This window comes from Ochotona princeps, chromosome 14 (genome assembly GCF_030435755.1).
Source record: "Ochotona princeps isolate mOchPri1 chromosome 14, mOchPri1.hap1, whole genome shotgun sequence".
Taxonomy (NCBI): domain Eukaryota; kingdom Metazoa; phylum Chordata; class Mammalia; order Lagomorpha; family Ochotonidae; genus Ochotona; species Ochotona princeps.
The window spans coordinates 4923930-4951787 of record NC_080845.1 but is presented as its reverse complement, the minus strand read 5'-3'; the positions used below and the strand labels follow the sequence as shown (position 1 = coordinate 4951787).

Genomic DNA, 27858 nt, shown 5'->3' with positions numbered 1-27858 from the left:
AAAAAAGGAGTAAACCGAAATGTCCTTGGCAATTCCTTTAGTGCTGGGTTGTCCGTGAAAACAGGATAACGTGGCTTCCTCTGTCTGTGCTGCACCGAGCAGGGCGGAGGCGCTGGGCCAGGGCCAGGGCGACCTCCTCCAGGCAGGACAGGGGCGGGCGGCCGCGGGTGGAAGGGCCCCCGCCCGGCTACTTCAGGGCGTCCAGGTGGGTGCAGACCTGTGAGAAGACATTGTCCACGGAGCCTTCGGCGTTGACCTGAGGAGAGACAGGCCGTGAGGGCCACGGAGGGGCAGGCATCACAGCAGCTCGGGGGAGAGGTTGGGGCGGGGGGTGCACCTTGCGCACAATACCACGCTTCTCATAGAAGGCAATGACAGGCTCCGTGGCCTTGTAGTAGGTATCCAGCCGCTTCTTGATGGTCTCCTCATTGTCGTCCACCCGCCCGCTGGTCTCTCCGCGCTTCAGGAGCCGCTGCGTCATGGTCTCAGGGCCTGCGTCCACGTACAGCAGCAGCGTGGGCTGCGCGATCTGCGTGCAGGGGCCACCACGTCACAGGGACCCGGGCTCCTGCGCCACGTGCGGCCGCCCCACCGTCCGCACCCCCACGCAGACGGTCCTGGCTCTCCTCGTGGCAGCCCCTGCTCTCCTGCCCCTCCCAAGCCAGGCCTAGGCCCACCAGGGACCCTTGGCCAGGAGTCCTGCCCTTCTGCCCCGACCCCGCCCACCTGACCTCCCGATGCCCCTCCCCTGCACCCTGGCTGTGCCCTCTCAGCTCTCTTACTGGCACCTCGAGACCCTCCAGATACGCAGTTAGCCTGTAGCCTCTGACTTTGACCTTGGGGCAGGGGCTAGGCAGAGGAAAAGGGGGGCAGGAGAGGGGGAGCTGCTGAGTCCTTGGGGGATGAGCTCCTGCTGAGGAGTGCGGAGAACGCACCCACTGCCCGAGCTGGCCTCCACGCTGCCCCTCCGGACACAGCCCTCCCCTTGCCTGGCCACCAGTCCCCAGGAGTAGGCCCCTGCCTCTGTCGCCACCAGGTCCCCAGGCCTATAGGAGAGAAACCCCTGAGCCTCCTGCCAGAGCCAGGGAGCACCAGCTGACCCGGAAGGACAGAGCCATCATCCCTGGCTACCGCAGCCTCAGGGTAGGGACCAGGCCTTCTGCACTGCTGTGGGCTTCCCGGCCCTGCACGCACTCAGGCCTGCCAGGGACAGGCCTGCACACACACGCCCCTCCCTGCTGGCTGCTGCGCTCTCTGCATGCCATGGCAGGTGCAAGCTACTGCCCCACACAGATCATCCCAGGGCTACCCCAGCTCCCCTCCACCTGTCCAGCTGTGTGACCCAGGCCTGGCTGCTTGCCTCTCTGAGCCCACCCCAACTCCTGCCCTTGTCTCCTGGGTGGTCTAAGGACTGGAAGTGACATCTTCAAGGAGGGTGGCCTCCGATGCTGTCTACTGACAAAGGACAACTTTCTAGGGTTCTCTTCATGCAGGGGGGACCATGGGCAGGTCGGGGGCTGGGCCGGGATCAACCGTGTCACCCCAGTTGCAAGGCCACCACAGGCCACCAGCCTCTCAGCCTCCCCAGGGCCAGCTGTTCACACACATGTACATGCACATGCGTACACACACACACACACACACACACACGGTGGAGGCAGTGAATCTGTGAAGGTGGCTCAGGCCCTGGGCCAGGGTCTGGGCTGTAGAACCCCTGTTTTCCCATCAGCCCTGGACACTTAGTCTGAAGAGGGTTGGAGTAGGCCACATACCTTCTCCTTTCTGGGTCCTCCAGCCAGCGCCAGAGGGCCACCCCTTCTCCCTGTGACACCCTGGTGCCCCCTGGTGTCCAGATCTCAGAATACGGCTGCCCAGAGCCCTGGGGACCATCTGGTTGGAGGCCGGCAACGGGAACTTCGTGGACCCCATTTATTAGACTGGCTGCAGGGGACATCACTGCTAAGGAGTCTAGGCCAGGACAGGGCAGTCCTCAAAGCTGCCTGGCTTGTGACCACAGGGTCCAGGATCAGGGGTCGGACGGGAGCCCATCCAACCCCCATTTTACAGAGAGGAAAAGAGAGGCTGAGGACAGAACAGACTCTGTTGGGGTCTTGCAGATGCCCAGAGGTCAAAACACAATCTTTTGGCTGCAGCTTGGAGCTACGGAAGCCCCACGGTGACTCTCACAGTGACCTGACCGGGAGTGGAGGGTCCTGACTCCAACCTCGGGGGAGGGGCCCAAGGATCCCACCACCCCCTGTGCTGCTGTCTCCCTCCAAGGCATTCAGCACTCCCCATGTTTGCCTTCGAGGTGTTGTGCCTCAGAGACACATGTTTGCCCCTGCATGTATGTGTGTACTATACCCTTGCACTGTCAAGTATATGTAAGTGCACTTGTGTGCTTGTGCGAGGTGCCCCTGTGTAGGGCATAGTGCCCCTGGGAAGTAACCACAATAATGCCATTCACAACCCTTGGCACCCACTGGGCCTGCCTTTCCAGCCTGACCCCCCTCATCCCCAACTGGGGGTCCCCAGGATAGGCCCAGGGTCTCAGGTGGTTGAGTGGGAGCCTGGGCCCAGGCCTGCGAATTCCCTGGCTGGGTTCTCCCCTCCCCGGACCCTCTTCCTCCTCCACATCCCGGCCCGCCTCACTGTTCCTTCCTGGGGCCTGAGCCTTACCCGCCGCTCAAACTCCTCCCCCTGCTGCACCTCCCGTGGGTAGCCATCGATGAGGAAGCCTTTAGAAGTGTCTGCTTTGGCCACCATGGCGTCTCGGAGCATGTCCAGCACCGTCTCCTGTGGGCGCAGCAACAGTAGAAAGTTCTGGAGCTTTCCTCCCCAGCCTTCCTCTAGGGCCTTGGCTCATGTGCTTTCTGCACCCCAACCTCTACACCCTGGGCAAACTCCCCCTCCAACAAGTCTCTTCTGATGAAACCAACAGCTCCCATCCCAGGCTAGGGAAAGCCCAGCAGGACACATGGGGTACAATAAAGAGGAGGTCTCAGGGGGATGAAACTAGAGGAGGGGTCTTAGCTGGGGATCAGGGAGAGGCAGAAGGAGGGTGGGCAGTGAGAGGACAGGTGGGGACTGGGTAACAAGACAGGGTACCCCAGGGACTTGAATGCTTCTAGAAGGAATTCTCTGAATAACTTAGCAGAGGCCCACAGGAGGGGACACGGCCAGGGAAGGGCCACTGTCAGCTTGGCCAGCATGGCATGGGCTTTGCCAGCCTGGCGCCAGGGCCACTCACCAGTGGCACCAGCTGCCCTTTCTCCATGATCTCCGACAGCTTCTTGCCCCGGGCTGAGCCCGAGCTGACCTCGGCCCGCAGGAGGTCCCCGGTGGATAGGTGGGTGTAGCCATACTTCTGCACAATCTTCTCACATTGTGTACCCTTCCCCGAGCCGGGCCCGCCTGCAAGCGCCCGCACAGTGAGAAACCCTGTGGCCCATGGCTCATGCGGGAAAAGGGCCACAGGGAGGCTGGGGAGCCCAGGGTGCCGCGGCCAGACTCCTGCCATGACTCACCCACCACAAAGATGATCTTGGCCTTCTTCAGCTTCTCTGTGGGACAGAAGAGGGCAACAGGGAGAGCTCAGGGCCAGGCTAGACCAACAGCCTAGGCTTTGCTGGGGCCCCGGGCCTAACAGGGCTCAGATGCTGGGCAGGGAGCCCAGCCCTAGCCCAGAGAAAGCAGAGAGGTGAGGATACCCTAAGAACAGAGGAACTGAGTGGAGGCACAGCCTGGGGCCCTGGACATAGGCCCCCAGGAAACCCTCCTTGCACGTGGTAGGCAGCAGGGCCGGGTCACCTCTGGCCTGCGAGTCCGCCCGGCTGCGAGGGTCATTGGATGAGCAGCACCCCATGGTTCTATGTTGTTAGTGCCCCTGCCCTGTCCCTCTCAGGCCTGGCCCTGCCCATTGCCTGCCGGCCTGCTCCAACGGCGCTGATGTGGCATTGGCAACCACAACGTGTGTTGCCATGGAGACAGTTGCCAGGGAAGAGGGCTGCAGTGGGCGTGTGCAGCTCTTGTCTGGACAGGGAAGCAAGCAACTTCAGTTCTGCCCTCTACCTCTGCATAACCTGGGGTGACCGTGTTCCCCCAACCCCTCGCTGCTGGACAGAAGGAAACTAAGGTCGCCCTCTGCTTCTGGGCAGGCAGGCAAGGGGTGGGGGTGTGGGGGAGAGGGTGGTGGCTACAGGAGTGGTCAGAGAAATTTCTCTTCCAGGCTGTGGTCCCTTGGTGCTTGAGGCTGGGCAAGAGGTTGCAGCCATGGGGTGACTGAAGTTTGGGGGGCAGAGTAGTAGGGGAACATGAAGACTTTGACTCTCAGCAGTGGCAGCAGCCAGGATTGCCCGGTACCAGGAGTGAGCAGTGGTACTGCCAGCAGCCCAGCCAGGGGTGGGCCATTCACACTCTCGGGCCCAGCCCATAGGAACCAGGTTGAGGGGCATTGGTTTTGCAGGCATACCACCCTGCAGACAGGGCTTTCATTTCAGAGAGGGCCAGGGATGGGCCTTGGCCTCAAGAGGCGGGCTCTGTGCACACGGTGTAGGTGAGTTCCTTTGGCAGAGCAGACCCCCACCCCCAGACAGGCAAGGCTCAGCTGTGTAAACACCATGGGAGGGGCTGGAGGTGGGGCATGGGGGGCTCCAGCAGCGCAGGGAGGCCTCATTGAGTCTAAAATTAACTCGTGGGGGCCTGGAGAAGAGGAGGCCAGAAACTGCTAGGTGGGCCCACTCCAGCAGCCTGAGCCTCTTCCAGCTCCTCCCTGCCTCTCAGGGAGCAGACCCCCTTCGCAGCTGGGCACACTGAGGCCCAGGCCATGGGCAGGAGCACCACATACCTTCCATCCTGTCCTGGTCTCAGGAGCTGAGTCAGCGTCTGCAAGACAAGGGCACAGGTGTGTGTGTGGAGGAGGGGCGAGGGGGAGGTCCTTCTCCCCACCCCGACTCAGCTTCAGCTGCAACGCAGGGCGCCTGGCACGGCACGGCCCAGTGTATATCAAGCTGAGGGCACAGGGTGGGGGTCACTTTGAGGAAGTTCCCTTCCCTCTGCAGTTTCCATTGTGTCATCTGCCCCTGAAGGACGGTTGGTCACCCCCTGCTGTGTCCCTGGGGTGCCCCGGAGGTGGCAACAAGGGCACCACGGAACCACTCCCGTGTGGCTCCAGGAACCAGAGGCGGGGCCGCTGTGTGCCCAGCACTCTGACAACAGAGGATGGGGGAGCCTGCCTGCTGGGAAGCTGTTGGCACATGGGAGCCCTGGGACGCCTCACCTGGGGCACCTCCTGCACCAGGATGCGTTAAAGCACTCCTGGGCCCAAGGGTACGGGGTCTGCAGGAACTCCTGCCAGTGTTCAAAGTGAGAGGTTCCAACCCTGGGTGGGCTAATCTCCCCCTCACACACAGGGGCTCTGCCACTCCCCTCCAAGGGGGAAAGAACCTTGTCTCTCTGCCCCCTTCCCCAGCTCCTCCCAGGGTCCCACCCTACGCCTCCCCTACCACTTCATGCCCTCATTAGCGCCTCCAAACTGCCCCTTCCCATCTCTGATCCCTTCTTCCTTCTCCCCATCACCCCATCCCACACACATCCCAACACCACCAGCCATGGTCAAAAATCATCCTTACCTTGACCCTGAACCCCATCTCCCAGGTCCGCCAACCTCTCCCTCGGGGCCTTGGCTAGGGGACCCCTCACACCTGCGCAGCAAGCTCAGGCCTGGCTTCCAGCCCTGCGCAGCCCCAAGTTAGCAGCAGAGTTACAGAGTTCCTCTCCCACTATTGCAGCTATTGCCTCCGTGCTACCTCGCCTCACCCAGCCTCCACTGCTCCATCTCGTCCTGTTCCCTTGTGTCCGCCCCTGGCTGACAAGCATGGGCCCATGTCACTCACCTGCTTACAAGCCTTTTTTAAGTGACCCCGTCAGCTCCCAGGACAAAACCTGGTCCCTTAACCGAGCTGGCAGGGTTGCAGGCGCTGCCTTCGGCGTGGAGCCCCTTCACTCACCGTGGTGACCCTCCACTCCTCAGCAAATGTGACACGCAGAACTGCTGCCTTTCCCCCACTTGCCATGGCTGAAGACTCAGCTCAAGTATCATCTCCTCCAGGAAGACCTCCTAGACTGTGCCCTCCCTCCCACACTAGCAGGCGCCGTCTCTAAACTTCTTCAGCACTGGGCATGCCACATTGGATTGGGGGCGGCGGAGGGGTGGGGAGCTGTGTGTCTCACCTTCAAGACCTGGCACCAGGTTGAGGGGGTTGAGCACAGGGCTGAGGGAGGGACTGAAGATGGACTAGCTCAGAGGCCCATTGGGGTCACACTCGGGTCTGCCACTCTGGGCCTGGAACCTGGCAGGGCCTAAGATAGCTATGCTGGTGGTGTCTGCCCGTGGAGCATGAGTTACAGCCACTTTCCTGCTGAGTGGGCTGAAGGAGGGCTGAGTGCCTCCAGCCCCTTAGCAGCTGCCCAGGGGTTGGGGACTGTCCCATGACAGGTCAAGCCACAGTGAAGCCCTGAGCAGTGGCCTGACCCCGCCTCCGGGTAACCCAAGCCCCTCTGTCCTGCTGGCACCTGCCGTTTCCTTGGACCAAAATAACTTGGATGGTGAGGAGGGAGGCCTCCTAGAGGCCAGGGGTCCAAGCAGGGTTGGGTTACGGGCTCAGCACACCCTCACCCAGGCCTTTTAAGGCTCCCAGGGCAGGCCTGGGTGCTCTCCTGGGCATCCAGGGAGCTGAGGCCCAGCAGAAGCAGGGACATCACAACGCAAACTCCCAGCTCCTGAGCCAAGAGCAGCCCTCCCAGGAGTTGGCAACTGCCTGAGGTTCCAGTCCGAGTCTCATCACTCAGCTGTGTGACCTTGGGTGGCAATGTCCCCTCTCTGGCCTTGTGGCTGTGACTGTGGTTGGGAACTTCCTCAATAGAGGGGGCCGTGGGTAGTCCTGGTGTGCTGGCCCTGGCAGGCAGGAGGTTGGGACCCAAGTATCCAGGGATTTGGAGGCCCCTAACTCTCCAGTGACTAGCCAGGACAGCCCCTCTGAGCTGGCCCGTCCTGGGATTCTCTGGGACAGGAGACCAGGCCCCAGTCACCCTCACCCACTTCCGGGGGACCTCAGCGGGGATGAGCCAAGAGCAGGGACCTGGGGACCCCGAGAGCTGCCAGGAACAAAAGGGGGACCGCCTGGGAAGCCGGGAGGGGCTCTCTCACACACACACACACACACACACACACACACACACACGCAGATCCACAAAGGCACAGCACCTGGGCGCACGCCCAAGCCGAAGGCGCTAACCGCGCAAACATAAGAGAGGTCACAGTCGCTGATCCTCCCGAGCAGCCACGCACAAACCCAGCCGGACGCAAACACATTCGCACCCTCCCAACCAGGTGGGCGGCCCCGCGCCCTGCAAGGGCGCCTTCCCCCAACCTCCGCGCAGACATCTTACCCCTTGCACTGCCCCCCGCCCCAGCCGCGGGTGAGCGCGAACTGACCTGGTAGGGGGCGGCTGCGGTGGGCACCGGGCCGTACGTGCCCTACCCGTCCTACGGCCGCCCGCAAAGGCGACTATTTATAAGGCTGTCAGCGCGCGGCATGCTGGGAACCGGCGCTCCCCGAGGCTGGGAGGGAGGGGGAGCGGGCACGGAGGGAGTGGGGCCTGGGCCTGGCGAGCCCGGGCAAGACTGGCACCCCTGGAGGAGCATCCAAAAGTGGCTGTGCGCGCTGCCCTTCGCGGTTTGCTTGCAGCATTTGTTGCGCCCCACCGCTGTGCCCACCATCACTCCAGGGGAAACTAAGCCCAAAGAGAGGCAGCTGGCACAAGATGCTACAGGGGCAGAGTGGCCAGACTCTGCCAGAGGACCTGAACCGACACCCACTGTGGGGCACACCCATCTCCTGCTGTTGCTTAGAGCAGATCCAGCCTTGCCCCCAGCCCCCCACAACAGAGAGACGCTGCAGCACCCCTAGGTCAGGCAATGCTGAGAATGTTGTCGGCACCCACATCAAGCACCTGTCCTGCTAACAAGAATAAAACCAAATAGAAGGCAGCGGGGCCTGGGGCTGAAATCCTTAACCAGAGTGGGATGTGAGGCTTGTTGGTGGCACGCCACATGCTTCTCCCGCCCTTTGTCAGGAGACTGGTCCCCGGCAGTAGGTGCCAAGAGAGGTGGCGCGCAGGACTGGGAGCCCAGAACCGACCACCCAGCTGCAGAACAGAACCCACACACTTGACCACCACATGGCAGCATAGCCTGGAAGGCAGCAGCACTAGAGGATGGGATGGGGTGGATTGAATTTTGGGATTTGTGTTGTAGGCAGCAGGGAGCCATGCAAGGTGTGTGGTCAAATGAGACTTATCAGGAGAACTGGTGGGACAAGAGTCTCCTGACAGTCCCAGCATTGGTGAGAGCGAGACACAGAGCCCACCCACGCTGCTCCAATCCCACCTGCGTAAAATAACTCTAAATATGCCTGCGTGTGTTCACACATGTGTGGTTGTGACTGAAATCTAGTCCCAGATTTGATCTGGTTTATTTATTTATTTTTTTTAATTCTGCAAAGTTACAATCCTGTTGACTCAGACTGAGCATTGTGGTGTATCAAGTAGACACAGCCTACAACGCTGGCAATGCCGCATGAGGGCTGGTTCAGGTCCCAGCTGTTTCACTTCTGATCCAGCTCCCTGCTAATAGCCTGGGAAAGCAGCAGCAGATGGCCCAAGTGCTTGAGCCCCTGCACCCACGTGGGAGACCTGGAAGAAGCTCCTGGTTTCAACCTGGCCCTCACCTGTTAGAGTGGGAGAATGAACCTATGGATGGAAGATCTCTGTCTCTCCATGTCTGTCCCTGTAGCTCTGCCTCTCAAATAAATAAAAATAAACACATTTTTTAATCCACAGCATCTTGAAGTTGAGAAACTAGCGCATTTCTGGCAGGGTGGATGTCTGCATGGGACCCCCAGGTTTGAAGTGAGACTAGCACTTTACGCAAGCTCTTTCAAGACTTTTTTTTTTTCCCATACCACAGCATGGATCACGTTGCATAGAAAACCATTTGAGTGTGACCATGAACTTCGAAGATGCTGTGCTAAGTGGAACAAGCCAGTCCCAAAAAGATAAGACCCTTGGATTTCACTTCTCTGAGGCCTCTGAAGCTGAGACACAGAAAGGGGAAGCAGGCGTCGGGCCCAGGCCAGGAGCAGGCGGGGCGCAGCCAGAGGGAAAAGAGAACCGGCTCAGTGGTCAAGACGCACACGATGAGAAATTCTGGGGGGAATGGCTGACCTACTCGGAGGACTTTGTGTTGTGTAGTTTGGATTTTATTGTTTTGTTTTTTGTTTTGGCAAATTCCAAAAAGTAAACATTACGAATTAAAAAGATACTAAGATGTAGGAATTGGGCCCAGCATCCTGACTCAGTGGCTAAATCCTTGCTTTGCAAGTGCTGGGATCCCGTATGGGTGCCAGTTCTAATCTCAGCAGCTCTGCTCTTCCAGCTCCCTGTTTGTGGCCTGGGAAAGCAGTGGAGGATGGCCCAAGGCCTTGGGACCCTGCACCCGTGTGGGAGACCTGGAAGAGGCTCTGTGCTCGTGGGTTTGGATCGGCTCAGCTCCAGCCGTTGTGGCCACTTGGGAAGTGAACCAGCAGACAGAAGATCTTCCTCTCTGTCTTTCCTTTTCTCTGTAAATTTGCCTTTCCAATGGAAATTAATACATCTTTTGATCAATTAATTAAATACAGGGATTTTATTTCCTGCCTATACCCTAAACAAAGGACAAAGGGTAGGGCCCGGCGGCGTGGCCTAGCGGCTAAAGTCCTCGCCTTGAAAGCCCCGGGATCCCATATGGGTGCCGGTTCTAATCCCGGCAGCTCCACTTCCCATCCAGCTCCCTGCTTGTGGCCTGGGAAAGCAGTCGAGGACGGCCCAATGCATTGGGACCCTGCACCCGCGTGGGAGACCTGGAAGAGGTTCCAGGTTCCCGGCTTCGGATCGGCGCGCACCGGCCCGTTGCGGCTCACTTGGGGAGTGAATCATCGGACGGAAGCTCTTCCTCTCTATCTCTCCTCCTCTGTGTATATCTGGCTGTAACAAAAGGAATAAATCTTTAAAAAAAAAAAAAAAAGGACAAAGGGTGACTAGCGCATTTACGTGTGTGGCTATGCTTGCAAAGTCTAGTCCTAGATTTTATTTAATTTTTGTCTTCTAGTTCTATGAAGATAAACCCTGTTATCTTACAATCAGAAATTGCCTTCAGGACCTGGGCGACGTCATTGTTGTCTACCTTGTATCAGCTGCATGGTTTAAGTCACTTCATAACAACGATTATCTAAAAATGTAAACAGAAAAATAAAACCAAGGTTTTTATTTGTAAAAACAGTTAAAAACACTTTGGTTACAGAAAGAATTCCCAGATTTGAAAACAAGCCCAAGGCAGGGGCTGCTCCCTGTGAGGCTCACAGCTGGACAGCTGGGCATACTGGCAACAGGCAGGGGGGCAGGGGGGCAGGCGCCCCAGTCGGGCCTGGCTGATGGAACGGCAACATCACTGCCATCTTCAGGAAACAGCTGGACAGGAAGCCCAGCCAGGAGGAGGAAGGGCTGTGATGGGGGACTGGACCTCCCAGGGGTCAGAGAGAAGAGAATAAACGCAGGTGCAGGAGGGACTGGGCCCCCCACAAGGAGGCGATTTGATCTTGACAGGGGAGCAGCCACTGGTGCAAAGAGGCATGATGTGGTCACTCCCCATGAAGTTGACTTTGGCCATGAGGGTTCAGCATCTGCTGGGTCCTGGCAGAGGGCCTGGGGTCTTAGGCTCACCTAGCCTAGACCACCCACCCAAGGTTTCTACCACCAAAAGCCCACCTGCTAAGGCTCAGTGGACTGTCCCAGTGACTGACCCCCTCTTAGTGCTGGCTGGCTGAGTGCCCCACAAACCTTACCAGTCATGGACTTAGCAGTCAGTGGGAGCACAGGAATGCCCTTTCTGATGCCCATGACCTTTCCTGGCAGTCCCCAAGCACAGCATGGGACAAGGCTCCACCCATGTGACCTTCAGGCCATTAACTTCCAGTGTCTGAGAGATTAGAAAAGTTGTAGTCACTGAGGGTCCCCCAACCTGGTCTGTGCTTAGCTACTGACTGCTGAGCCCCTTACCCTAATTCTTGGTGTATCATCCGATTAGACACTGTCTTTCTGTAACTCCTGGGCAGAGGGACCAGGGCGCTGCTGAATTTCTGGGCCTGCAATCCCAGAAAACTTTGCTGTGACAGGAAATGTGTCATATCCCTCAACCCCCATGGTGGTCCCCAAGCTGGATTTGTGCAAAGTTCCTCCTGTCCCCTTTACTACCAACGACCTCTGTCAGCACGTCCGTCAACTGGCTGCTGGGTCACCTCCCATCCTCCCGGCTGCTGTCCCCTGGCGTCTTCAGGCAAGAACGCTGCTGCAGGCCAAGCTGCCTCAGGCCACCGTCCTGGTCCTCTGCCGTCATCTCCTTCCTCCTCTTCGCAGCTGCCTCCTGAGTGAGGCTGTGATGCTCCCACTGATGACCCCCAACTCCTGGCCACGTCCCTCCTCTGCCCAGCACCTGTGCTGCTGGCCCTGTGCCAACAGAGAACTCTCCTTCCCATTCTTAGCCAGCCCCTGGGGAGCCCAGCAGACTGCCTGCCCTTGTCTGGCACAAATTACCCTTTGTTAAGCCCTGTCCCCAAGGGCATCTTATCTGTCCAAACAGCTTGTAAACCTGGGAGACATGGCCCCTGCCTTGTGCCACCCTGGAGGGAACAGGCATTTTGCAGAGAGCCTGGTGGTGGGCAGCGGTGGGCCCCACATACCCTCAGCCCATCTGATGTCCTCCTGGGGTACCTGCTAGCCAAACTTCAGTTGCCCCCTCTCAACTTCCCAGGCCCTGGACCTCAACTCTCCTCCTCCCTCCGCTGAGACTACCAGGGCACTGCTGGGGGGCCCTGTGGCTTCAGCACGACAGTGACGGGCAATCAGGGTCACACACAGGCAGGGTGGGCTTGGTACCCCCACCCCGCCCCCACAGCTGTCAGGCTTCCTCCCAGGCAGCCCCTGCAAAGGCGCTAAAAGCACACAGTGGACCTCTGTGAGCTCCTGGGCCAAAGGATGCCAGGCCACGGACACATGCAGGACATAGCGGTGGAGTTTAGGTGTGTTTATTCCTGTACGAATCATTACAAAACCATGTGGCAGACAGTGGCCACAGCCCCATCACCCCAGTGTGCAATGGACTCATGCCGGCCTCCCGCCCCTCCAACCGAGCCCAAGCTTCAGTAAAGTGCCTGTAACAGGGCCAGGATGCAGGGCACCCAGCCCCCGGCTCCCTACAGCATCCCAGGGCATCCGAGCCCAAAGGCCAGGGAGACTCTCGAAAGCCCCCGTAGAACCCCACTTGGCTGGGAGCCCCCTTTCTCAGCTCCTAAAGTCTTCTCCAACAGGTGGAAAACTCTCCTGCTGGGTGGCAGAAAAAGAGGCCTGGCCCTTTAAGAGCCAGGCTCATGGCAGCTGGGCTGGGAGGCTGAAAAGATGGTTCAGGATTTGTCTCCTCCCTGTAGGGTCCCCCCAAACCTGAGGGAAATTGACACAGAAACCCCCAAAAGTGTTCCAGAAGGCAGCAGCGAAGGGCACCCCCGATCTTTCCTGCCCACCACCACCAGGGAGCTCAACATGGGCTGGAGACTCCAGGCTCCCAGTACACGGACCCCCACATGACCCCCCCACTCAGTATCGGGGGAGAGCGGGTCTCAGACTCCATGTCAGTCGCTGAACTGGACAGGAGTTGCGGGGGAGGGGGCGCTTGTCAAAACCTCCCCAAGACAGGCTCACGATCTGACTCTGGGAGACCCCGGCACAAGCTCCCGCAGTACCGACCCCTCCGTCTCCCTTTCTGATGCTGGCACTTAAAGGTGGGGGCAGCCCCAAGTTCCCAGCTCCTATCCCCCCAGCAGCCCAGCCCAGGAGAAAGTGAGTTGGGGTCCATTCCTGGGAACTCTGAACCAAGGCCTCCTGGGAAAGGCCATGTCCTTAGCCCCTGATGGACTCAGAAGCATCCCAATACCCTGACTATGCCAGACCCTGACACCCTGATTCATAAGCAAATATCCCAAATCCCTGATTGGCCAATCGTCAGAAGGCTACACCCTCACACCCTCATCAAGGCGCTGATTGGCTGGGAGACACTCCAGCCAGCCCTTGATTGGCCAGGAAACGGCCGGAGGTGCGGATGGACGGACAGACGGGCGGACGGACAGGCAGACGGGCGGGTGGCGGCTTAGGTCCAGGATGGGTGGGAGAACGTGATGCCGTACATCTGGGCCCAGGCAGAGAACACCCTCTTTTCTGTGATGAAGCGGTGGTGGTTCCCCTTGCGGCTGTGCTCGTTCTGGATGTAGGTGACACACTCGTCCGGCCCCTTGGGCTCGTAGTAGTGATAGGGCACGCGCTGCAGGCGGGGCCGCAGGCTGTGGAGGAGATGGGGGAGCGGCATCAGCGCAGGCGGAGGCGCCGAGGGGCTGGTCCCTGCAGACCCTCGCCTGTCTTAGGCGCCCCTCCCCTGGGCCTCCGTTGCCCCATCTGTAAATGGGTATAGGGTAGACTAGGATTGTAACCATTAGTATTATTTTAGTGTAGTGAAAGAGAGCAGTGTGTGGGTCAGGGCTTGGCCCCCACTCCTGCCTGCCTCTGGGTCATCGACACATCCTCAGTTTTCCTCATTTAGAAAATGGGGAGAAGACAGTGGGTAGGTATCCCCCAAGGCCACTTGGAGGAAGCATTAAGACCACAAATACAGTCACAGTTGGTGCCCGCCCAGCAGGGCCAACAGCCATAGTCACGATCAGGGGTGGAGCCCAGCAGTGCGAAAGCCAGACAAAGGCCCAGGGAGTCCACACCTCCCCACTCCCGACACCCCGATTCCCCAGAAGGGCCCTGGCTCGGCCTCACCTGCAGTAGTCAGGGGGCACCATGCCATAGACGTGCACATGGTCACACAGCTCTACCGCCAACCCCATGGTGAACCAGCCGGTGCTCAGCCATGAGTGTGACTTCTCTCTGGGGACAGAGATGGGTCAAGGTGAAGGGAAAAGGAGGCAGGCAGGGGGAGTTTGCAGGGAGCACAGGGCAGGCCCACCCACTCCCTGGGGCCCCACCCCGAAACAGGGTGTGCCAGAGGGCATCTCCAGGCAGAGCACCCAGAAAATCCTGTCTCAGGGAGGAGCAAGGATGGGCTATGCTGGGTGCTTGGCACAGTCGGGCAGGCTGCGAGTGACCATGACTGCATGGCTGTGCCTGCATCCAGAGCAGATTCCTCAAGAAAGACAGCTGAGACGATCCAGATGCTTTAAACTCGACTCCAGACAGGGAGGGCTAGGGGTGGCCATGAACCTGGATCTGTGTTTAAGGACCAGCGGTCACCCGTGGTTACTAAGCACTTGATCCTGGTGGAGAGACGCTATGCGTGGAAAACACACACCAGGTGCCTTGGATTGCAGAGAACATGGAGCATGTCATAGGTCATCATCTGATATTGATTCCAAGATGAACTGAAACCCTTGTAAACCATATTTGGTAGAAGGTGCTTCCCCCCCCACCAATTAAATCTCTTGGGGCCAGTGCTGTGGCATAGCATATCAAGCCACTGCCTGCAACAATAGCATCCCATGGGGTGCTGCTCCACTTCCGATCCAGCTCCCTGCTAATGCGCCTGGGAAAGCAACGAATGAGGGCCTAAGTGCCTTAACCTCTACACTCAGGAGGAGACCCAGAACAAGTTCCTAGCTTTAGCCTGGCCCAGCCCTAGCAGTTGTAGCCAATTAGAGAGTGAAGCAGCAGACAGATGATCTTCCCGTCTGTCTCTCTCTGTTACTCTTTCAAATAAATAAACCTTTAAAATAAACTCTAGCAAGAATGACAAAGAAAGGAGAGAAAAATGCTAATGTTAGGAATGTAAGAGGGAACTTCATCTACTGGCAGATACAAAATGGGTACTAAGAAGATTCCACAAGCAAGCCAAACTCTGTGGAAATTCTAACCCCACTGGTTAGCTTAAGAGTTGGGGTGGTGATGGACTAAGCTAGGTGTGACCAACGAGCTTGCCATCAATCACAGGTAAAGGAACCCACAACAGTCTGGAATGGTCAAGGCAGCAGCACCCGAATGTGCATCCTGAATAGGGTGTGGGGTGGGCCGGGCTGCACCATTCACCAGCTCATACAAGGCCAAATAGAAGGCCAGACTGCGCCGGGCACTGGCCTAAAACCCAATGGTATGTATGAGAACTGGGTCTGGGAGTGGGTCAAGTGAAGGAACTTGGGAAACTCCCCTAGCGAGTCATAGCTCCCACTGGTGAACATATGGTCCAGACCTGGGGGTCAGACAAGCTGGGCAAAGTAGCTACAACAGCTGGCTAATGTGTAAATTGGTAATGGAATGGATGTGCTGGGCAGGACTGAGCAAACCTTAGCCTACAAGTGAAACTAGACACCAGGATGGAGCACAGGTCATGCTGAGCTAGGCTCTTGCACCTACTGGTCTGCGTGAGTCAAGGATGCTAAGCCACGGTGTCTAAGGCAGAGGCCGGGACAGGTGAGGGGCTGAATCAAGCTGAGTCAGAGCAACCACTGGCATGTGCGTGATCTATGGCTGGAAACAGGCGTGGTTGGGGAGCTAAGGGGACACCCTAACTGGGTTGAGGTTCCCACCAAGGGGTGCATGGGCTGGAATGGGGGCTGCGCTCTGATCAGGATACGGTTGTAGTCTCCCTTGGCACTTGTGTGGACTGGGACTGGACACATCAAGCCAGGCCAGACCCAAACACTGTATGGTGTCCTAGAGCACCAGGGTAGATGTGGGACGGACTAGGCTAGGTGTCAACCCCTACTGAACCATGTGTGAGCCATATGTGGGTATGGACAAGCCATGGCTGGGCTGAAACATCCAATAGCAATAACCAGCTTGGGTTGAAGGCCAGTCAGGAAAAGCCACTGTTCCTACTAGGACAGCAAGTAAACTGAGTAGGGCTGGCTCATGGACCCCCTGGTATGCGTTAAGGTATGCGTTAAACCTGGCATTGGGAGGGGTTCTGATGGAGGAGCCGGGGCAACTCCTCTGGCAGGACACAGTCCCTGCAGGTAAGCGCAAGAAGCATGATAGGAAACAGCCCAGAATAGGCCATGGAAAGTTTCCCACTGGCATACATTTGGCATGGGTTGGGAGCAGACCAGGCTGAATCAGTTCACGTCATCCACTGGCAAATCTGAGCACCAGATCAGAGTGTGGGTCGGGCCAGGTTCAGTTGCGACAAAAACCAGTCCACAATATGGAATGCCAGGGTGAGGTTGCCTGTACTGGATGTGACCGCAGCGCCCAACCAGCATGCATGAGAACCAGGAATGGAGGGGGTGGAGCCGGCAGGGGGAATAAGGGGGGGGTCCCTTGTTGGACAGCTACTCCCACTGGAGAGCATGAGCTGGGATGGGTGCAGACCAGACTAGACAGGGCTACAACACCTGTGGGCCTCATGTGGACTAGATCAGGGAAAAGCCAGGCTGGGTGGATTATTCCTACTGGTGCAAACAAAATTAGAGTGGGTGGGGGGTTGTTTGGGCTTAGCCACAGCATCAGCTGGCAGAAGCTGGCACTGGGGGCTAATTTTGTCAATTCAAACCACAGAACAACCTGGAGAGTGCATAATCTGGGAGTGAGAGAGACCTGGGAGGGAAATAGTGGGCTCCTCCCTCTTGGGTTACCACTCCCATGGGAGGGCACGAAAACTAGGACAGAGGCTGGGATGGCTAGACAGAGAGGCACTCAGCAACATCCGTGAGGGCTGGATAATTGAGCTGTTTAGATGAAACTAAGCTTCAATACCCATCGACATGTACAAGAGCCAAATGGGATGTGGGACAGACTGGACTAGCCTGCTACACATACTGGCAAACCAGGGTAGGAGGCGGGCCTGGTGGGGATTATTGTGGGTCACTCTGACTGGGCTGCAGCTCCCCCTGGTTTATGCGAGGGCTGAATATGTGCTGGGCAGAACCAGGATGGACTGCAACACCCGCTAGTTCCAGTGGAAGTCAGGGCTGAAAACAGAACCAATCCAGCAACTGCAACCACCAGCTGATCGGGGCGATGGACTGTGCTGGGCCCTCCCTGTACTTGCTAGTACATACAGGAATCTGGTTTGGGAACACCTCAGACAAAGTTTCTTTGGGGATCTCCCCAATCGAATTGCCGGACTCAGAACCCTAACCAAGAAAAGACAGAAGACAGAACAAGTCAATCAACCACCTCAGCTATATGTTGGCAGCGAAATACTGGGCAAATGGAGATTCTATGATGGACTATGTCAATCAGTGGATTCTTCAAAGACCTCATCATGCTTGGAGTGGCAAGATTGGCAGCGATTCATAACTGGTGAATTATCAAAACCACTTGAGCAAGTATCTCAGAGCATTCCCCACATCCGGGACCTGGGGTGGGTGGGAGACAGGGTGGGGCTTCTTCCTCAATATCCCCCTTTACCTCAGATACATGAAGGAAACAATGTGGAAATAATAGTCTTACCCACCTTCCTATAGCCCTTGAACCTTTTTACCCTAATTAACTATGTAAAGATTGTCAAAAATATTATAAAAAATGAAAAAGAAAAAGATTCCACAAGCAACCACACACTTCCATTTGTCACCTGAAATGAAGTGGGCCAAGTTCTTAAAACACATGATGCAGTAGCCCAGTAGCTATACTTCTTGCCTCACAAGCCCTGGGACCCCACATGGGAGCCGGTTCATGTCCCGGTTGCTCCACTTCCCATCCAGCTCCCTGCTAACGCTCCTGGGAAAGCAACAGAGGATGGTCCACATGCTTGGGCCCCTGCAAACACATGAGAGATCTGGGAGAAACACCTGGCTCCTGGCTTTAGTGGCTGTTTGGGGTGTGAATCAGCCAATAGAAGGTCTTCCTTCTCCAACTCTTTCAAATGTCTTTAAATTAAAACCACAAATGAAGGGTCCGGCATGGTGGTCTAGCGGCTAATGTCCTCTACTTGAATGTGCCAGGATCCCATATGGGCGCCGGTTCTAATCCCAGCAGCCCCACTTCCCATCCAGCTCCCTGCTTGTGGCCTGGGAAAGCAGTAGAGGACGGCCCAAAGCCTTGGGGCTCTGCACCCGCGTGGGAGTCCCAGGGGCACTCCTGGTTTCAGATTGGTGCAGCTCCGGCCGTTGCAGTCACGTGGGGAGTGAATCATCGAATGGAGGATCTTCCTCTCTGTCTCTTCTCCTCTCTATATATATCTGACTTTGCAATAAAAATTAATAAATGTTAAAAAAAAAACCCTACAAATGTGTACTGGCATGTTAGCCCAGTGGTTAAAGTCCTTGCCTTGCATGTCCTGGGATCCCATATGGGCGCCAATTTGCATCCCAGCAGCTCCGCTTCCCTTCCAGCTCCCTGCTTGTGGCCTGGGAAAGCAGTCAAGGACAGCCCAAAGCCCTGGGGCCCTGCAGCTGCGTAGGAGACCCAGAAGAAGCTCCTGGCTCCTAGCTCCTGGCTTCGGATTGGCACAGCTCCGGCCGTTGCGGCCACTTAGGGAGTGAATCAGCGGAGGGAAAATGTCTGTCTCTCCTTCTCTCTGTAAATCTGCCTTTCCAACAAAAATAAATTAATCTTTTAAAACAAAAAAAAAAACTACAGATGTACCTTGCATCATCTCTTTCTGGACCTTGCTTTTTGAGGGAGATTAGTTACATAGGGTATTCTGGGAGCAACTATTTGTTTAAAGCAAGGCATGCTGGGAACAGTGAAGTCTTGATGCTGGTGGGGAGGCTGCAGCAGAAAGTGAACAGTGACTGTGAACCCTGGAGCAGAGCATGATGGAAGCCCTGGTTCCCTCAGAGCGGGACATGCTGGGAGGAAGCCCTCCCAGGCAGGCGAAGCCACAGAAATCTGGCAAGAAGGGAACTGGCCCTCAGGGCAGCCCATGTGGGAAATGGCAGGTGCTGGGGGATGAGCAGGCTGGGAGGGACCCTGGGGCTGATGGATAGGTGGGTGACTGGTACCTGTCCTTGCCCGTCTCACCCCGGAAGAGCTCGTCGAACTGCTGCATGCGGCCGGGAGAGACGGCGTAGGCCTCCAGGTGCGGGAAAGCCAGGCCCATCCGCTGGATGACGCGCACCAGGCTGCCCTGCGGCTTCTGCATCTTGCTCGGAGGACCCCAGAAGATGAAGACAGTCTCCGGGGTTCGGTTGACGAACTCCTGGGGCCTGCGCAGCACCCGGAACACGCTGGAGTGGGCCACCACACGGAAGGTGGTCTTGTTGCCCACGTCAGCCGAGTAGCCTGTGGTGGGCGCATCATTCATGCGGATGGTGCACTCGGCCCGCTCGATCTCGGACCCCAGCTTGGTGCCCAGCAGGTGGCTTGAGCTGGTGACAATCACACACTGGTGGCACCGGGAAGGCAGCGTCTGGGGGAGGAAGAGGGGCAAGCAGAGGTGACGCAGTCATGGCTATGTCCTGTGCTCCCTACATCTAGAATGACTGGACCCATTTTACAGATAGGGAAAGTGGAGTCCCAGTAGTCAGCATTCAGCCACCATCTATAGCCAGGCAGCTACTAGGGACCAAACTGGGAGCAGAGCCACCCAGCTCCCTCCCTGGAGAAGCTCCCAGCTGTGGAGACAGATGGCAAACATGAGTGGCATGTGCTGGGAACAATGAGGGCAGCATAGGGCAAGCAGGAGCCGCCGGGGCCATGGCTTGGCTAGAAAGGGGGTCTGTGGAGGCCTGTGGAGGAGGAGGGGGTTGGGGCAGCCACCCTGGGGGAGGTTCAAGGTGGGAGGTACAGTCAGCACCAGGCAGGGTGCTGGGACTCAGACAGGCGCTGGCTAAACCCAGGTCTGCGAGATACCACACAGTCCCCAGCTCCAAACAAGACTACCTTGTTCTGAAGGAACGGGGGTGGGGGAGGTGAATGTGTTGGAACCACGTGGTCTCAGGGGTCTAGTTGCTACCCATGGTCTACCAACCCTTCAAGATGAAGGTCATATGCCACCTCCTCCAGGAAGCATTCCACACAAGCCCTTACACAGAGACGTAGCCACGTGTGCCCTGTGTCTGGACTGACAGTTTTCCTACTTTCCTGAGCTCTGGCGTCCCGAGATCCTCTCTCAGCTGGGCTCTGCCACCTGCCAGCCCCATTGCCCACACTCAAGCTGTCCCACTTTCTCCCAGATTCTGCCTTTTTTTAGTCCCCTTTCAAGAAAACGCTTGTACACGGCTCCTCCTCCAGAAGGCAGTGTCCTGTCCCCTCCCTTCCTGTGTGGCCTCAGCCAAGCAGTTCCGCTTCTCTGGGCCTCAGTGATTGTCTTTCTGAGGGAGCACAGGGCTTCGCCTTGGGCAACAGGCAGTCGCTATTGTCGCTGCCTCTGTGCCGCTAAGCCTGCAGCATCCTAGCCTTTCTCCAGCAGAAGCAGAACCGTGGAAACAGGCGGAACTGGACCATTTACGAAGGTACTGGCGCTAAGGATGGGACCTGGGGTGGCAAGAGACCTGTCCAAGGTCACATAGCAAGCAAGCAAGGAGACCATGGCCTTGACCCCCTGTGGGGTCAGTCCTGCCTGTAGCATGGAGGTGGACAGAGGGCTCCATGATCCCGGGGACAGCCAGCCCCGCACGCTCCCCACGGGGTGGCTCTACCTTGTTGCCGAGGAGAGGAACATAGGCACTGGCGTAGCTCCACTTTTTGAGGTTGACTGGCTGGCGGCTGCGACCCCCCAGGGAACCGTAGTGGAAGACCTCATTGGCACTGCTGGAGCTATAGAGGATGAGGATGGTAACGAGGGCAAAGAGGACCACGAACACTGCTGACCGCTGTTCCTGTGGATGGGAGAAGCCACTGAGCACCCAGCTCCCTTCCTCCCAGCCCCCACGGACTTCTTCCAGGAAGGCTTCCAGCCTCCAGCCTCCAGCCTCCAGCCTCCAGAGCTCCCTGCTCACCCCGCCTTCAAACCACCAACCCCCGCCTCTCCTCAAATAGACCATCAGCTCTGGGGACTGACCCTGGGTCAGCCTCGCATCTCCACCCCACACTGGGTCCCAAAGCCCAGGGCCAGGGGCATTGCAAGACTTCAGGGGGCAGTTGCTGGGCCAGGCTGCCTGCAGGTGCACGAGACCCTCAGTTGCAAGAGAGATGCCTGCAGGTAGAATAGGCCAGGAGACCTAGCTTTGTCACAACAGGAACACTCCAGAATTGAGCAACACACAGTCAGTTCTCTGAGTCTACGGTTCCACATCTGAGGACTTAGCCAAGCGCAGATCAAACTCGCGGACTTTTTTTGCTGTTAGTTCCTCAACAAGACAGTTTAACAGCTAGTAGTCAGGCTGCATCAACAGTTATATGTTTGGGTTTGAAGTGTGTGAGAGTCGGGCGCCATGCAAACACAAGGTTGTTTTAAAAACTTGAGCGGCTGAAGGCTCTGGGGCCAGCAGGGAGTTCCCTTGAATGCCAACAGACACCTAAGCTCCAAGTTCACCCTTTCTGCCTGCTCTGTCAAAATACAGCTGAGCCCTTTCCAGCTTTTCTCGTGCCAGCCAGCTACATATAAGCTTCGTCAGCAGAGGGCACTGGAGAGGCACCATGGGTGCAAAGGCTTGGGTTTGGTATCTGGTAACTAGGGTGTGTGTGTCTCCTTATATTGCCATTCTTCTACAGAAACCCCCTCATCTGTGACGGGGCCATATCTCAGAGTCAGTTCTCTTTTAATGGAACTTGAACACCTGCCAGGAGCTACCCAGGAAGGGGATTCGCAGTCAAGATCAAGGCCAGATGGTCCCCCTGGATTAGCCCCTGATGCAGAGAGAGGAACTCTTTGTGACAAGCCAGGACTGAGAAAGACCCATGGGGCACACACTCTCCACCTGCCTTCCTGTGGCTTCCCCTAAAAGCCAGGGCTGCACCCCAACAACCTTATCCAATCCTACCTCCTCATGTAGGCCCCACCTTCAGACACAGTCCAAGCACGGCGCCTCGATGCTCTCAAGTCACCAGCCATAGCTCTATCAACCATGGACACAAGACGTGGCGGAGGTGGTGCGTTAAACATTGGCATGAATTAGGGGAGACAGACACTGTTCACCCTGTGACACTATGATAAGGCAAGGAACTGACCACACCCAACCTGGCCATGTGGCACACAACAGAGTCTCAGCTGTGGCCTAGGGACTTAGGAGCTACACAGGAAGGTGCTATGACAAACTGCCAGCTCAGGGCAGGGACAGGAAAAGCCAAGAGTGCACACAACTTGAAGCACAGCTGAGGTTGCGAGGCTGCGTGTGGAGGGCTTTCATACCATGGCAATGTTGAAAACCCGCAAGCAAAGGCACCAGAGGGCGGGGCAGCCTGTGTCCCCACAAATGGGATCCTTATTTCTCCTGGGGCTCACCAGCTGTGGCCTTCTGTATCATGTACTCTGTACTGATGACATCCAACGTATACAATCACCTTGCCCCCAACCCGGAAATGTCACGCTCAGCCCAGGAAGTGTGTGTGTGTGGCGGGGAGGATGAGCAGGGTCAGGCACATAGGGGTTCTGAAAAGCATGGGTGAATGCATGAATGCATGTCCCAAGCTTTGACTCAGGACACTGACCCTCTTCCAGCCTCCCACCATTTCTACCTCCCCAGCCTCACAGATGCACCTGCCAAGCCTAGCAAGACCAGAAGTGGCCCTGAGCTCACTCCAAATCACTCAGCAGGTCAGGGCTCAAGCACAGATCTCCTGGGCTCAGCTGCCCCTTGGCAGAGAGAGACTCCTGGGGGCCACGGTGTCACAGAGTGAATGAAACCTAGAAGTGGGGTTGGGGCTGGCATTGTGGTGCAGCAAGGAAAACCACAGCTGTGACACCAGCATCCTTAATGGGTGCTGGTTCGAATTTCGGCTATTCCACTTCTTTTGATCTAGCTCCCTGCTGTTGTGCCTGGAAAAGCAGCAGAAGATGGGCCCCTTCACTCACATGAGAAACCTGAAAAAATTTCTGCCTTCTGGCTTTGGCCTGGCCCATCCCTAGCAATTGTAGCCATCTGGGGAGTGGACCAGTAGGTGGAAGATCTCTCTCTCTCCTCTTTCTCTCTCTTCCCATTTCGCTCTGCAACTTAGTCTTTCAAATAAATAAATCTTTTTCTTTTTTTTTTTTTTTTTAAGATTTATTTTATTTTTATTACAAAGTCAGATATACTGAGAGGAGGAGAGATAGAGAGGAAGTGGAGCTGCCAGGATTAGAACCAGCAGCCACATGGGATCAAGGCGAGGACCTTAGCCACTAGGCCACGCTGCCAAGCCCAATAAATCTTTTTCAAAAGCAAGATGAAGAAGTGGGGCTAAGACACAGGGGTGGGGCGGGGGGGGGGGGACTTACTTTGTTGCTACTCATCTCTTTCCGGCGTCTGCTCAGGGGTAGGGGCCAGCGTCCTGCAGGCGGCCCTGGGGGCAGGGAAGTGGGGTCACACCTGCAAGCCACCAGAAAGTGTTATGGCCCCGGCACCTTCCCCTGGGTCCATCTGGTAGCAGGCTTCACCCTCCCTTCCTCATCAGCTCTCTACCCAGAACTGGAAGGCTCAGAGCTATGTACACTTTACAGATGGAGACACTGAGCCCCAGAAAGGGCAAGAACAGCCTGAGGTCACACAAGCCTGGTGGTGCCAGAGCCCTGCCTCTCCCTGCCTGGTCAGCACACAGACACACCTGTCCCCACTCAGCAGACACCTATGCACAGCCAGTTCTTCCTGCTCTCCAGCCCTGCGAGGGACTCAAAGTACAGTGGCACCCCCAGGGGTCCCTCACCTCCTCTGCTCCCCTCCCCTTCCAGATCCTGCTCTTACCTCCTTCCTGCACCCTTGCCTACCTGGGGGACGGGATGGAGACCTCCCAGATGGCACCACCCACATCTGCTCTCACTCACGGCCTCCCCAGGTCTCCACCTGCATGCAGGCAGTAGGTGGGGGAGAATCCCGGATGTATTAGCTAGATCCCAGGGGCTAGCAGCACAGCTTGGGTCCCGGCATGGAAATCTCTACCAGTGCTCAAGCTTCCCTTCAGCCCAGTGGCCGCCAGCAAAATCCTGGGCAGTCTTCCTCCCGGCCCCACCTTGTCCTGTCCAGTGCCCCTCAATTCTGTGCCCACTGCCCCCCTCAACGACCCACCTCCCTGGGGTCCAGACCTCAAATGGCCCACCTGTAAACAGGGCCTGAGTGTGGCACCCAGCCTCCCTCCAGTCGGGAGGCTGCATCGGAGATGTGTACCCTGGGGCTCGGGCGCCGTGCGCCTGCCTCCCACCGCTGAGCCCTCCCGCCGCTGTGCCCGACCCTGGCCTAGCTGCTGTTTACACCCACGCAGCCACCGCCACTGCCCTGAGAGCCCAGAACCTCCGCCAGGGGCGGCGCCCCCCACTCCCGGCTCCTCATTGGCTACCGGGGGCCCCGCCCTCACCCCCTCCCTTGGCTTCAGGTTTCTGTCCCCGCTGACCAGCCTGGGAGGCCCCACTGAGTTGGACAGCCAGGGAAACTGAGGTTCATCAGGAAGAAGGAGCCCGTTTCTTCCTAAACTCAATAAACCGTTAGGACAAATTCTAGAATCCCAGGGCCGCCCCTTGAGCCCTGCAGGCCACTCCTGGGCGCAGCCACCTCTCGGGCCTCCAGCGTCTACTGACTGCCCTGGCCTGCGGGGTCCACCTCCTAGACCCCGCTTTCCGCAGCCACGGCCACTGTCCCCCCATCAGCCCCTCCCAGTCCTGTCCTTCGGAAGGCCACCATGGTCAGTAGAGCATGTCAGGCGCCCGAACGAATCCGGTTCCACCACTTACTGGCTGGGGGGCCTCGAGCAAGCCATGTGACCTCGCTGGGCCTCAGTGTCCTCATCTGTGAAATGGGAATGATAAGAATATGTGACTCTTGGGGTTGCTGGAAGGATACAGGCACGTGAGGCGGGGGGGCGCACAATATGGGAAAGGACTCTAAGTCTGTAGGTTACTCCGCCTTCCAGGCCTGGCCGCCCCTCAGGCGGACCACTAACCAAACACCGCTGCTCCCCTGGACCAAACCAACCCAGCCACCTCCGTTAGTACCAAGGGGCTCAGTGTCGCCCACTACCTGCAACCTTCCGGTCGGGGGAGGCACCTCTAACCCCATCCCCTTTCCCCTCATTTCACAGATCCGGAAAGCGAGGCCCAGAGACGCGCGCCCACCCCACGGCCCGGTTAGGGAGTGCGGTCCCACTAGGAGGCTCAGGGCAGCGCCTGCCGGGGTCCCCCCAACAGGATCCCCCTCCGCCCGCGGGGCCACAGGCCGCCGGGAGCGTGCCCAGCGCCTGGCTCCGCGCGGCGCGCAAGCCCCGTGCGCGCAGAGCCGCTCGCCCAGGCTGGGGAGATGTCGGCCCGGAGCGCGCACTCGGATCCCGGGCCAAGACTGGGTGGGGGTAGGGGCGCCCCCCACGGGCCAGCCGTGAGTGAGGAGGGTTCCCGGGGAGAGGATGGGTTAACCCGGGGCGGGATCGCCCCTGGATCCCCTTCCCGACTTGTGCACCCCGGGAGAGGGGTCGGCAGGAGGGTGAACCCCAGCTGGGAGAAGTGAGCGGCACCTGGGCAGGGTCCCGGCGCCCCAGTGGGGCGGCAGCGGCCGGAGGCCCCGAGCAGCTGCGACGGCCCTGGACAGTGGGCGAGGGGCACTAGGCACCCCGCCTTCGCGTCCCCCCACCCCGCCGCTCACGGGGCCCCCCTCCTCGGCGCCCTGAGCGCCCGCCCCCGCGCGGCGCTCGCTCACCTCCGCCGGGGAGCCTGGGCCCCAGCGGCCCCCCGAGCCCCCTCACATGGCGCCGGGAGCCGAGAGCCGGGGTCCCCGCTCCTCCGGCCACCCAGGCCCCGCCGCAGCCCCAGGCCCGCCCGGTCCTAGCGCCGCCGATCGCAGCGCCGGCCGGGGCCTGGGAGGCGGGAGGAGCCTGGAAGGCCGCGGGTGGCTCCGCCCCGGCGGTGGCGCCCGTGGGGATGGGAGAGGGGCGAGAGTCTCGGGGTCCTGAGGCGGTAGACACGCATCAGGGACGCCCGTGGGCCACCCGTGGAGGCCCCGAAAATAACAGCGGGCGTTGGGAGTCTCATACATAACCTACTTGGGTCAGGTCCACTGCATGTGGCCTCGCTGACCCCACGTGGGGGAAACAGTCCCCAGACACTTGCTGAGGTCCTCATCGGGAGGCCCCCAATGGGGCTTCACACAGGAGTTCCCTCTGGGTCGGTCCCTGCGGGCAAGTCCCCGTTCTTCTCACTTTCCCTTCCCTTTCCTCTGCCCTGGGAGAAATCAGAAACGCCTTCCGGCAGGGCAGTGGCACATACACCCGCCACCCATGGCACTGGCATCACATAAGCACCCGGTTCCAGTCTTGGCTGCTCCACTTCCAATCCAGCTCCCTGCTCATGCGAGTGGGAAAACAGCGGAGGATGGCCCAAGCGCTTGGGCTCCTGCACCCACGTGGGAACCTGGGAAGAAGCTCCTGGCTTTGGCCTCAGCCACTGCAGCTGGAACCATTTGGCGGAGGTAAAGCAATAAACAGAGGTTCTCTCTCTGTAACTTTAACTCGTGCCTTCAAATAATTAAAATGAATCTTTAAAAAAAAGTGCTTGGGATAATCACATCCCAAATCTGAGCACCTGGTTGGATTCCTAGCGCCACTTCCCTTCCAGCTTCCTGCTAACATGCACCACCACAGGAGGCAGCAGGTACTTCAGTCCCTGCCACTCCACGGGGGGGGGGGGGGGGGGGGGGGGGGGAGAGCTGGCTGTGGCAGGCTCTGTACTTCTCTCTCTCTTTGGCTGCTTTTCAAATAAAATGGAAAAAAAAAGTTAAAGATTGCTTAATTTCTGGGATATTTACTTATTAAAGATTTGATTCTATTGGAAAGGCAGATTTACGGAGAGAGGGAGATACAAAGAGAAAGATCTTCCATTTGCTAGTCCATTCCAAAAGCAGCCATGATGACCGATGACCGGATCTGAGCCAATCTGAAGACAGGAGCCAGGAGCCTCCCCTGGGCCTTACATGCAGATGTAGGGTCCCAAGGCTTTGGGCCGTCCTCCACTGCTTTCCCAGGCCACAAACAGGGAGCTGGATGGGAAGTGGAGCAGCCAGGACTCAAACCGGCACCTATGTAGGATTCCAGCAGCTACAAGGTGAAGATTTAGTCAATGAGCTATCCGGCTGGGCCCCTGGGGTATTTAGTAACATCATCTTATGCTACAGTGAAAAGCAACAGAGTGGCATCATGAGGAGATGGTTTACTACACAGACATGACCTGGGAGGGCACACTGCCCATCACCACAGGTGTACCAGGGAGCTGCAGCTAGTGGAACGACTTTGGAAAGCCAAGTGCAGAACAATTGCCTTCTGCTAAGCTATGCATCAAAGCGATATTGTGTAAAATCCCACAGAACCGGAAGAAGCCCACACAGCCACCGTTCTGGCACCATGGACTGCCATGGGACAGAGGAAACTAAAGGGGGTATAATGACCCAGCCAATCTCAGCGCTGTGAGGGACGAGCACAGGTGTGGGGAGACTACTAAAACCACACAATGACTCAACCCTCAGCTTGTCCACACCATGGCCTTGCGCTTGAACATGACTCAAGTCCACCTTCTTGCATCTTTAAGCTGTCTCTGGGTCATGTGTTACATCTTACACACACAGGTATTACAGAGTTGTGACACCAAACTGGCTGGGAAAGAATGGCAAGAAAAAAAAAAAAGCAGCTGTTCGTGTTTAGAACAAAAGTGATTTTTTTCACCCACTGTGT

The 27858-nt window shown here is 57.8% G+C and overlaps 2 protein-coding genes across 8 annotated transcripts; both read right to left on the bottom strand.

Annotated features, from left to right (window-relative positions):
- Positions 1-20: 20 nt before the first annotated feature.
- Positions 21-4955, bottom strand: AK1 (adenylate kinase 1). 2 transcript variants are annotated; one of them, XM_058672957.1, is made up of 6 exons: positions 4847-4955; positions 3528-3563; positions 3251-3414; positions 2680-2796; positions 338-529; positions 21-256 (listed from the first exon to the last, which is right to left on the bottom strand). In XM_058672957.1, the coding sequence occupies exons 1-6, from the start codon at positions 4851-4853 to the stop codon at positions 188-190; spliced, it is 585 nt and encodes a 194-aa protein (XP_058528940.1). In that variant the 5' UTR covers positions 4854-4955; the 3' UTR covers positions 21-187. The 2 variants fall into 2 exon arrangements, with proteins under 2 accessions (XP_058528940.1, XP_004593598.1); XM_004593541.2 differs by lacking the exon at positions 4847-4955 and adding an exon at positions 3811-3956.
- Positions 4956-12824: 7869 nt separating this feature from the next.
- ST6GALNAC6 (ST6 N-acetylgalactosaminide alpha-2,6-sialyltransferase 6) lies at positions 12825-25992 on the bottom strand. 6 transcript variants are annotated; one of them, XM_004593539.4, is made up of 7 exons: positions 25836-25991; positions 24881-24935; positions 23438-23528; positions 20721-20900; positions 19083-19489; positions 13966-14073; positions 12828-13484 (listed from the first exon to the last, which is right to left on the bottom strand). In XM_004593539.4, the coding sequence occupies exons 2-7, from the start codon at positions 24904-24906 to the stop codon at positions 13295-13297; spliced, it is 1002 nt and encodes a 333-aa protein (XP_004593596.2). In that variant the 5' UTR covers positions 24907-24935; positions 25836-25991; the 3' UTR covers positions 12828-13294. The 6 variants fall into 6 exon arrangements, with proteins under 6 accessions (XP_058528591.1, XP_004593596.2, XP_058528587.1 ...); XM_058672604.1 differs by having other exon boundaries at positions 23438-23502; XM_058672608.1 differs by lacking the exon at positions 13966-14073 and having other exon boundaries at positions 12825-13484; positions 23438-23502; positions 25836-25992.
- Positions 25993-27858: the final 1866 nt, after the last annotated feature.

Excerpts from the sequence above, each read along its gene's own strand:
- ST6GALNAC6 (XM_058672604.1), bottom strand. The coding sequence starts at position 24,935 with ATGAGGACACTGAGGCCCAGCGAGGTCACATGGCTTGCTCGAGGCCCC. Across the intron at positions 23,503-24,880 it reads TGCTCGAGGCCCCCCAGCCA|GGCCGCCTGCAGGACGCTGG; the intron begins GTAAGTGGTGGA and ends CCCTGCCCCCAG. Across the intron at positions 13,485-13,965 it reads GTGCCCCCTGACTACTGCAG|CCTGCGGCCCCGCCTGCAGC; the intron begins GTGAGGCCGAGC and ends TCTCCTCCACAG.
- AK1 (XM_004593541.2), bottom strand. The coding sequence starts at position 3,865 with ATGGGGTGCTGCTCATCCAATGACCCTCGCAGCCGGGCGGACTCGCAG. Across the intron at positions 3,564-3,810 it reads GGCGGACTCGCAGGCCAGAG|AGAAGCTGAAGAAGGCCAAG; the intron begins GTGACCCGGCCC and ends TCTGTCCCACAG. Across the intron at positions 257-337 it reads AGCGTGGTATTGTGCGCAAG|GTCAACGCCGAAGGCTCCGT; the intron begins GTGCACCCCCCG and ends GTCTCTCCTCAG.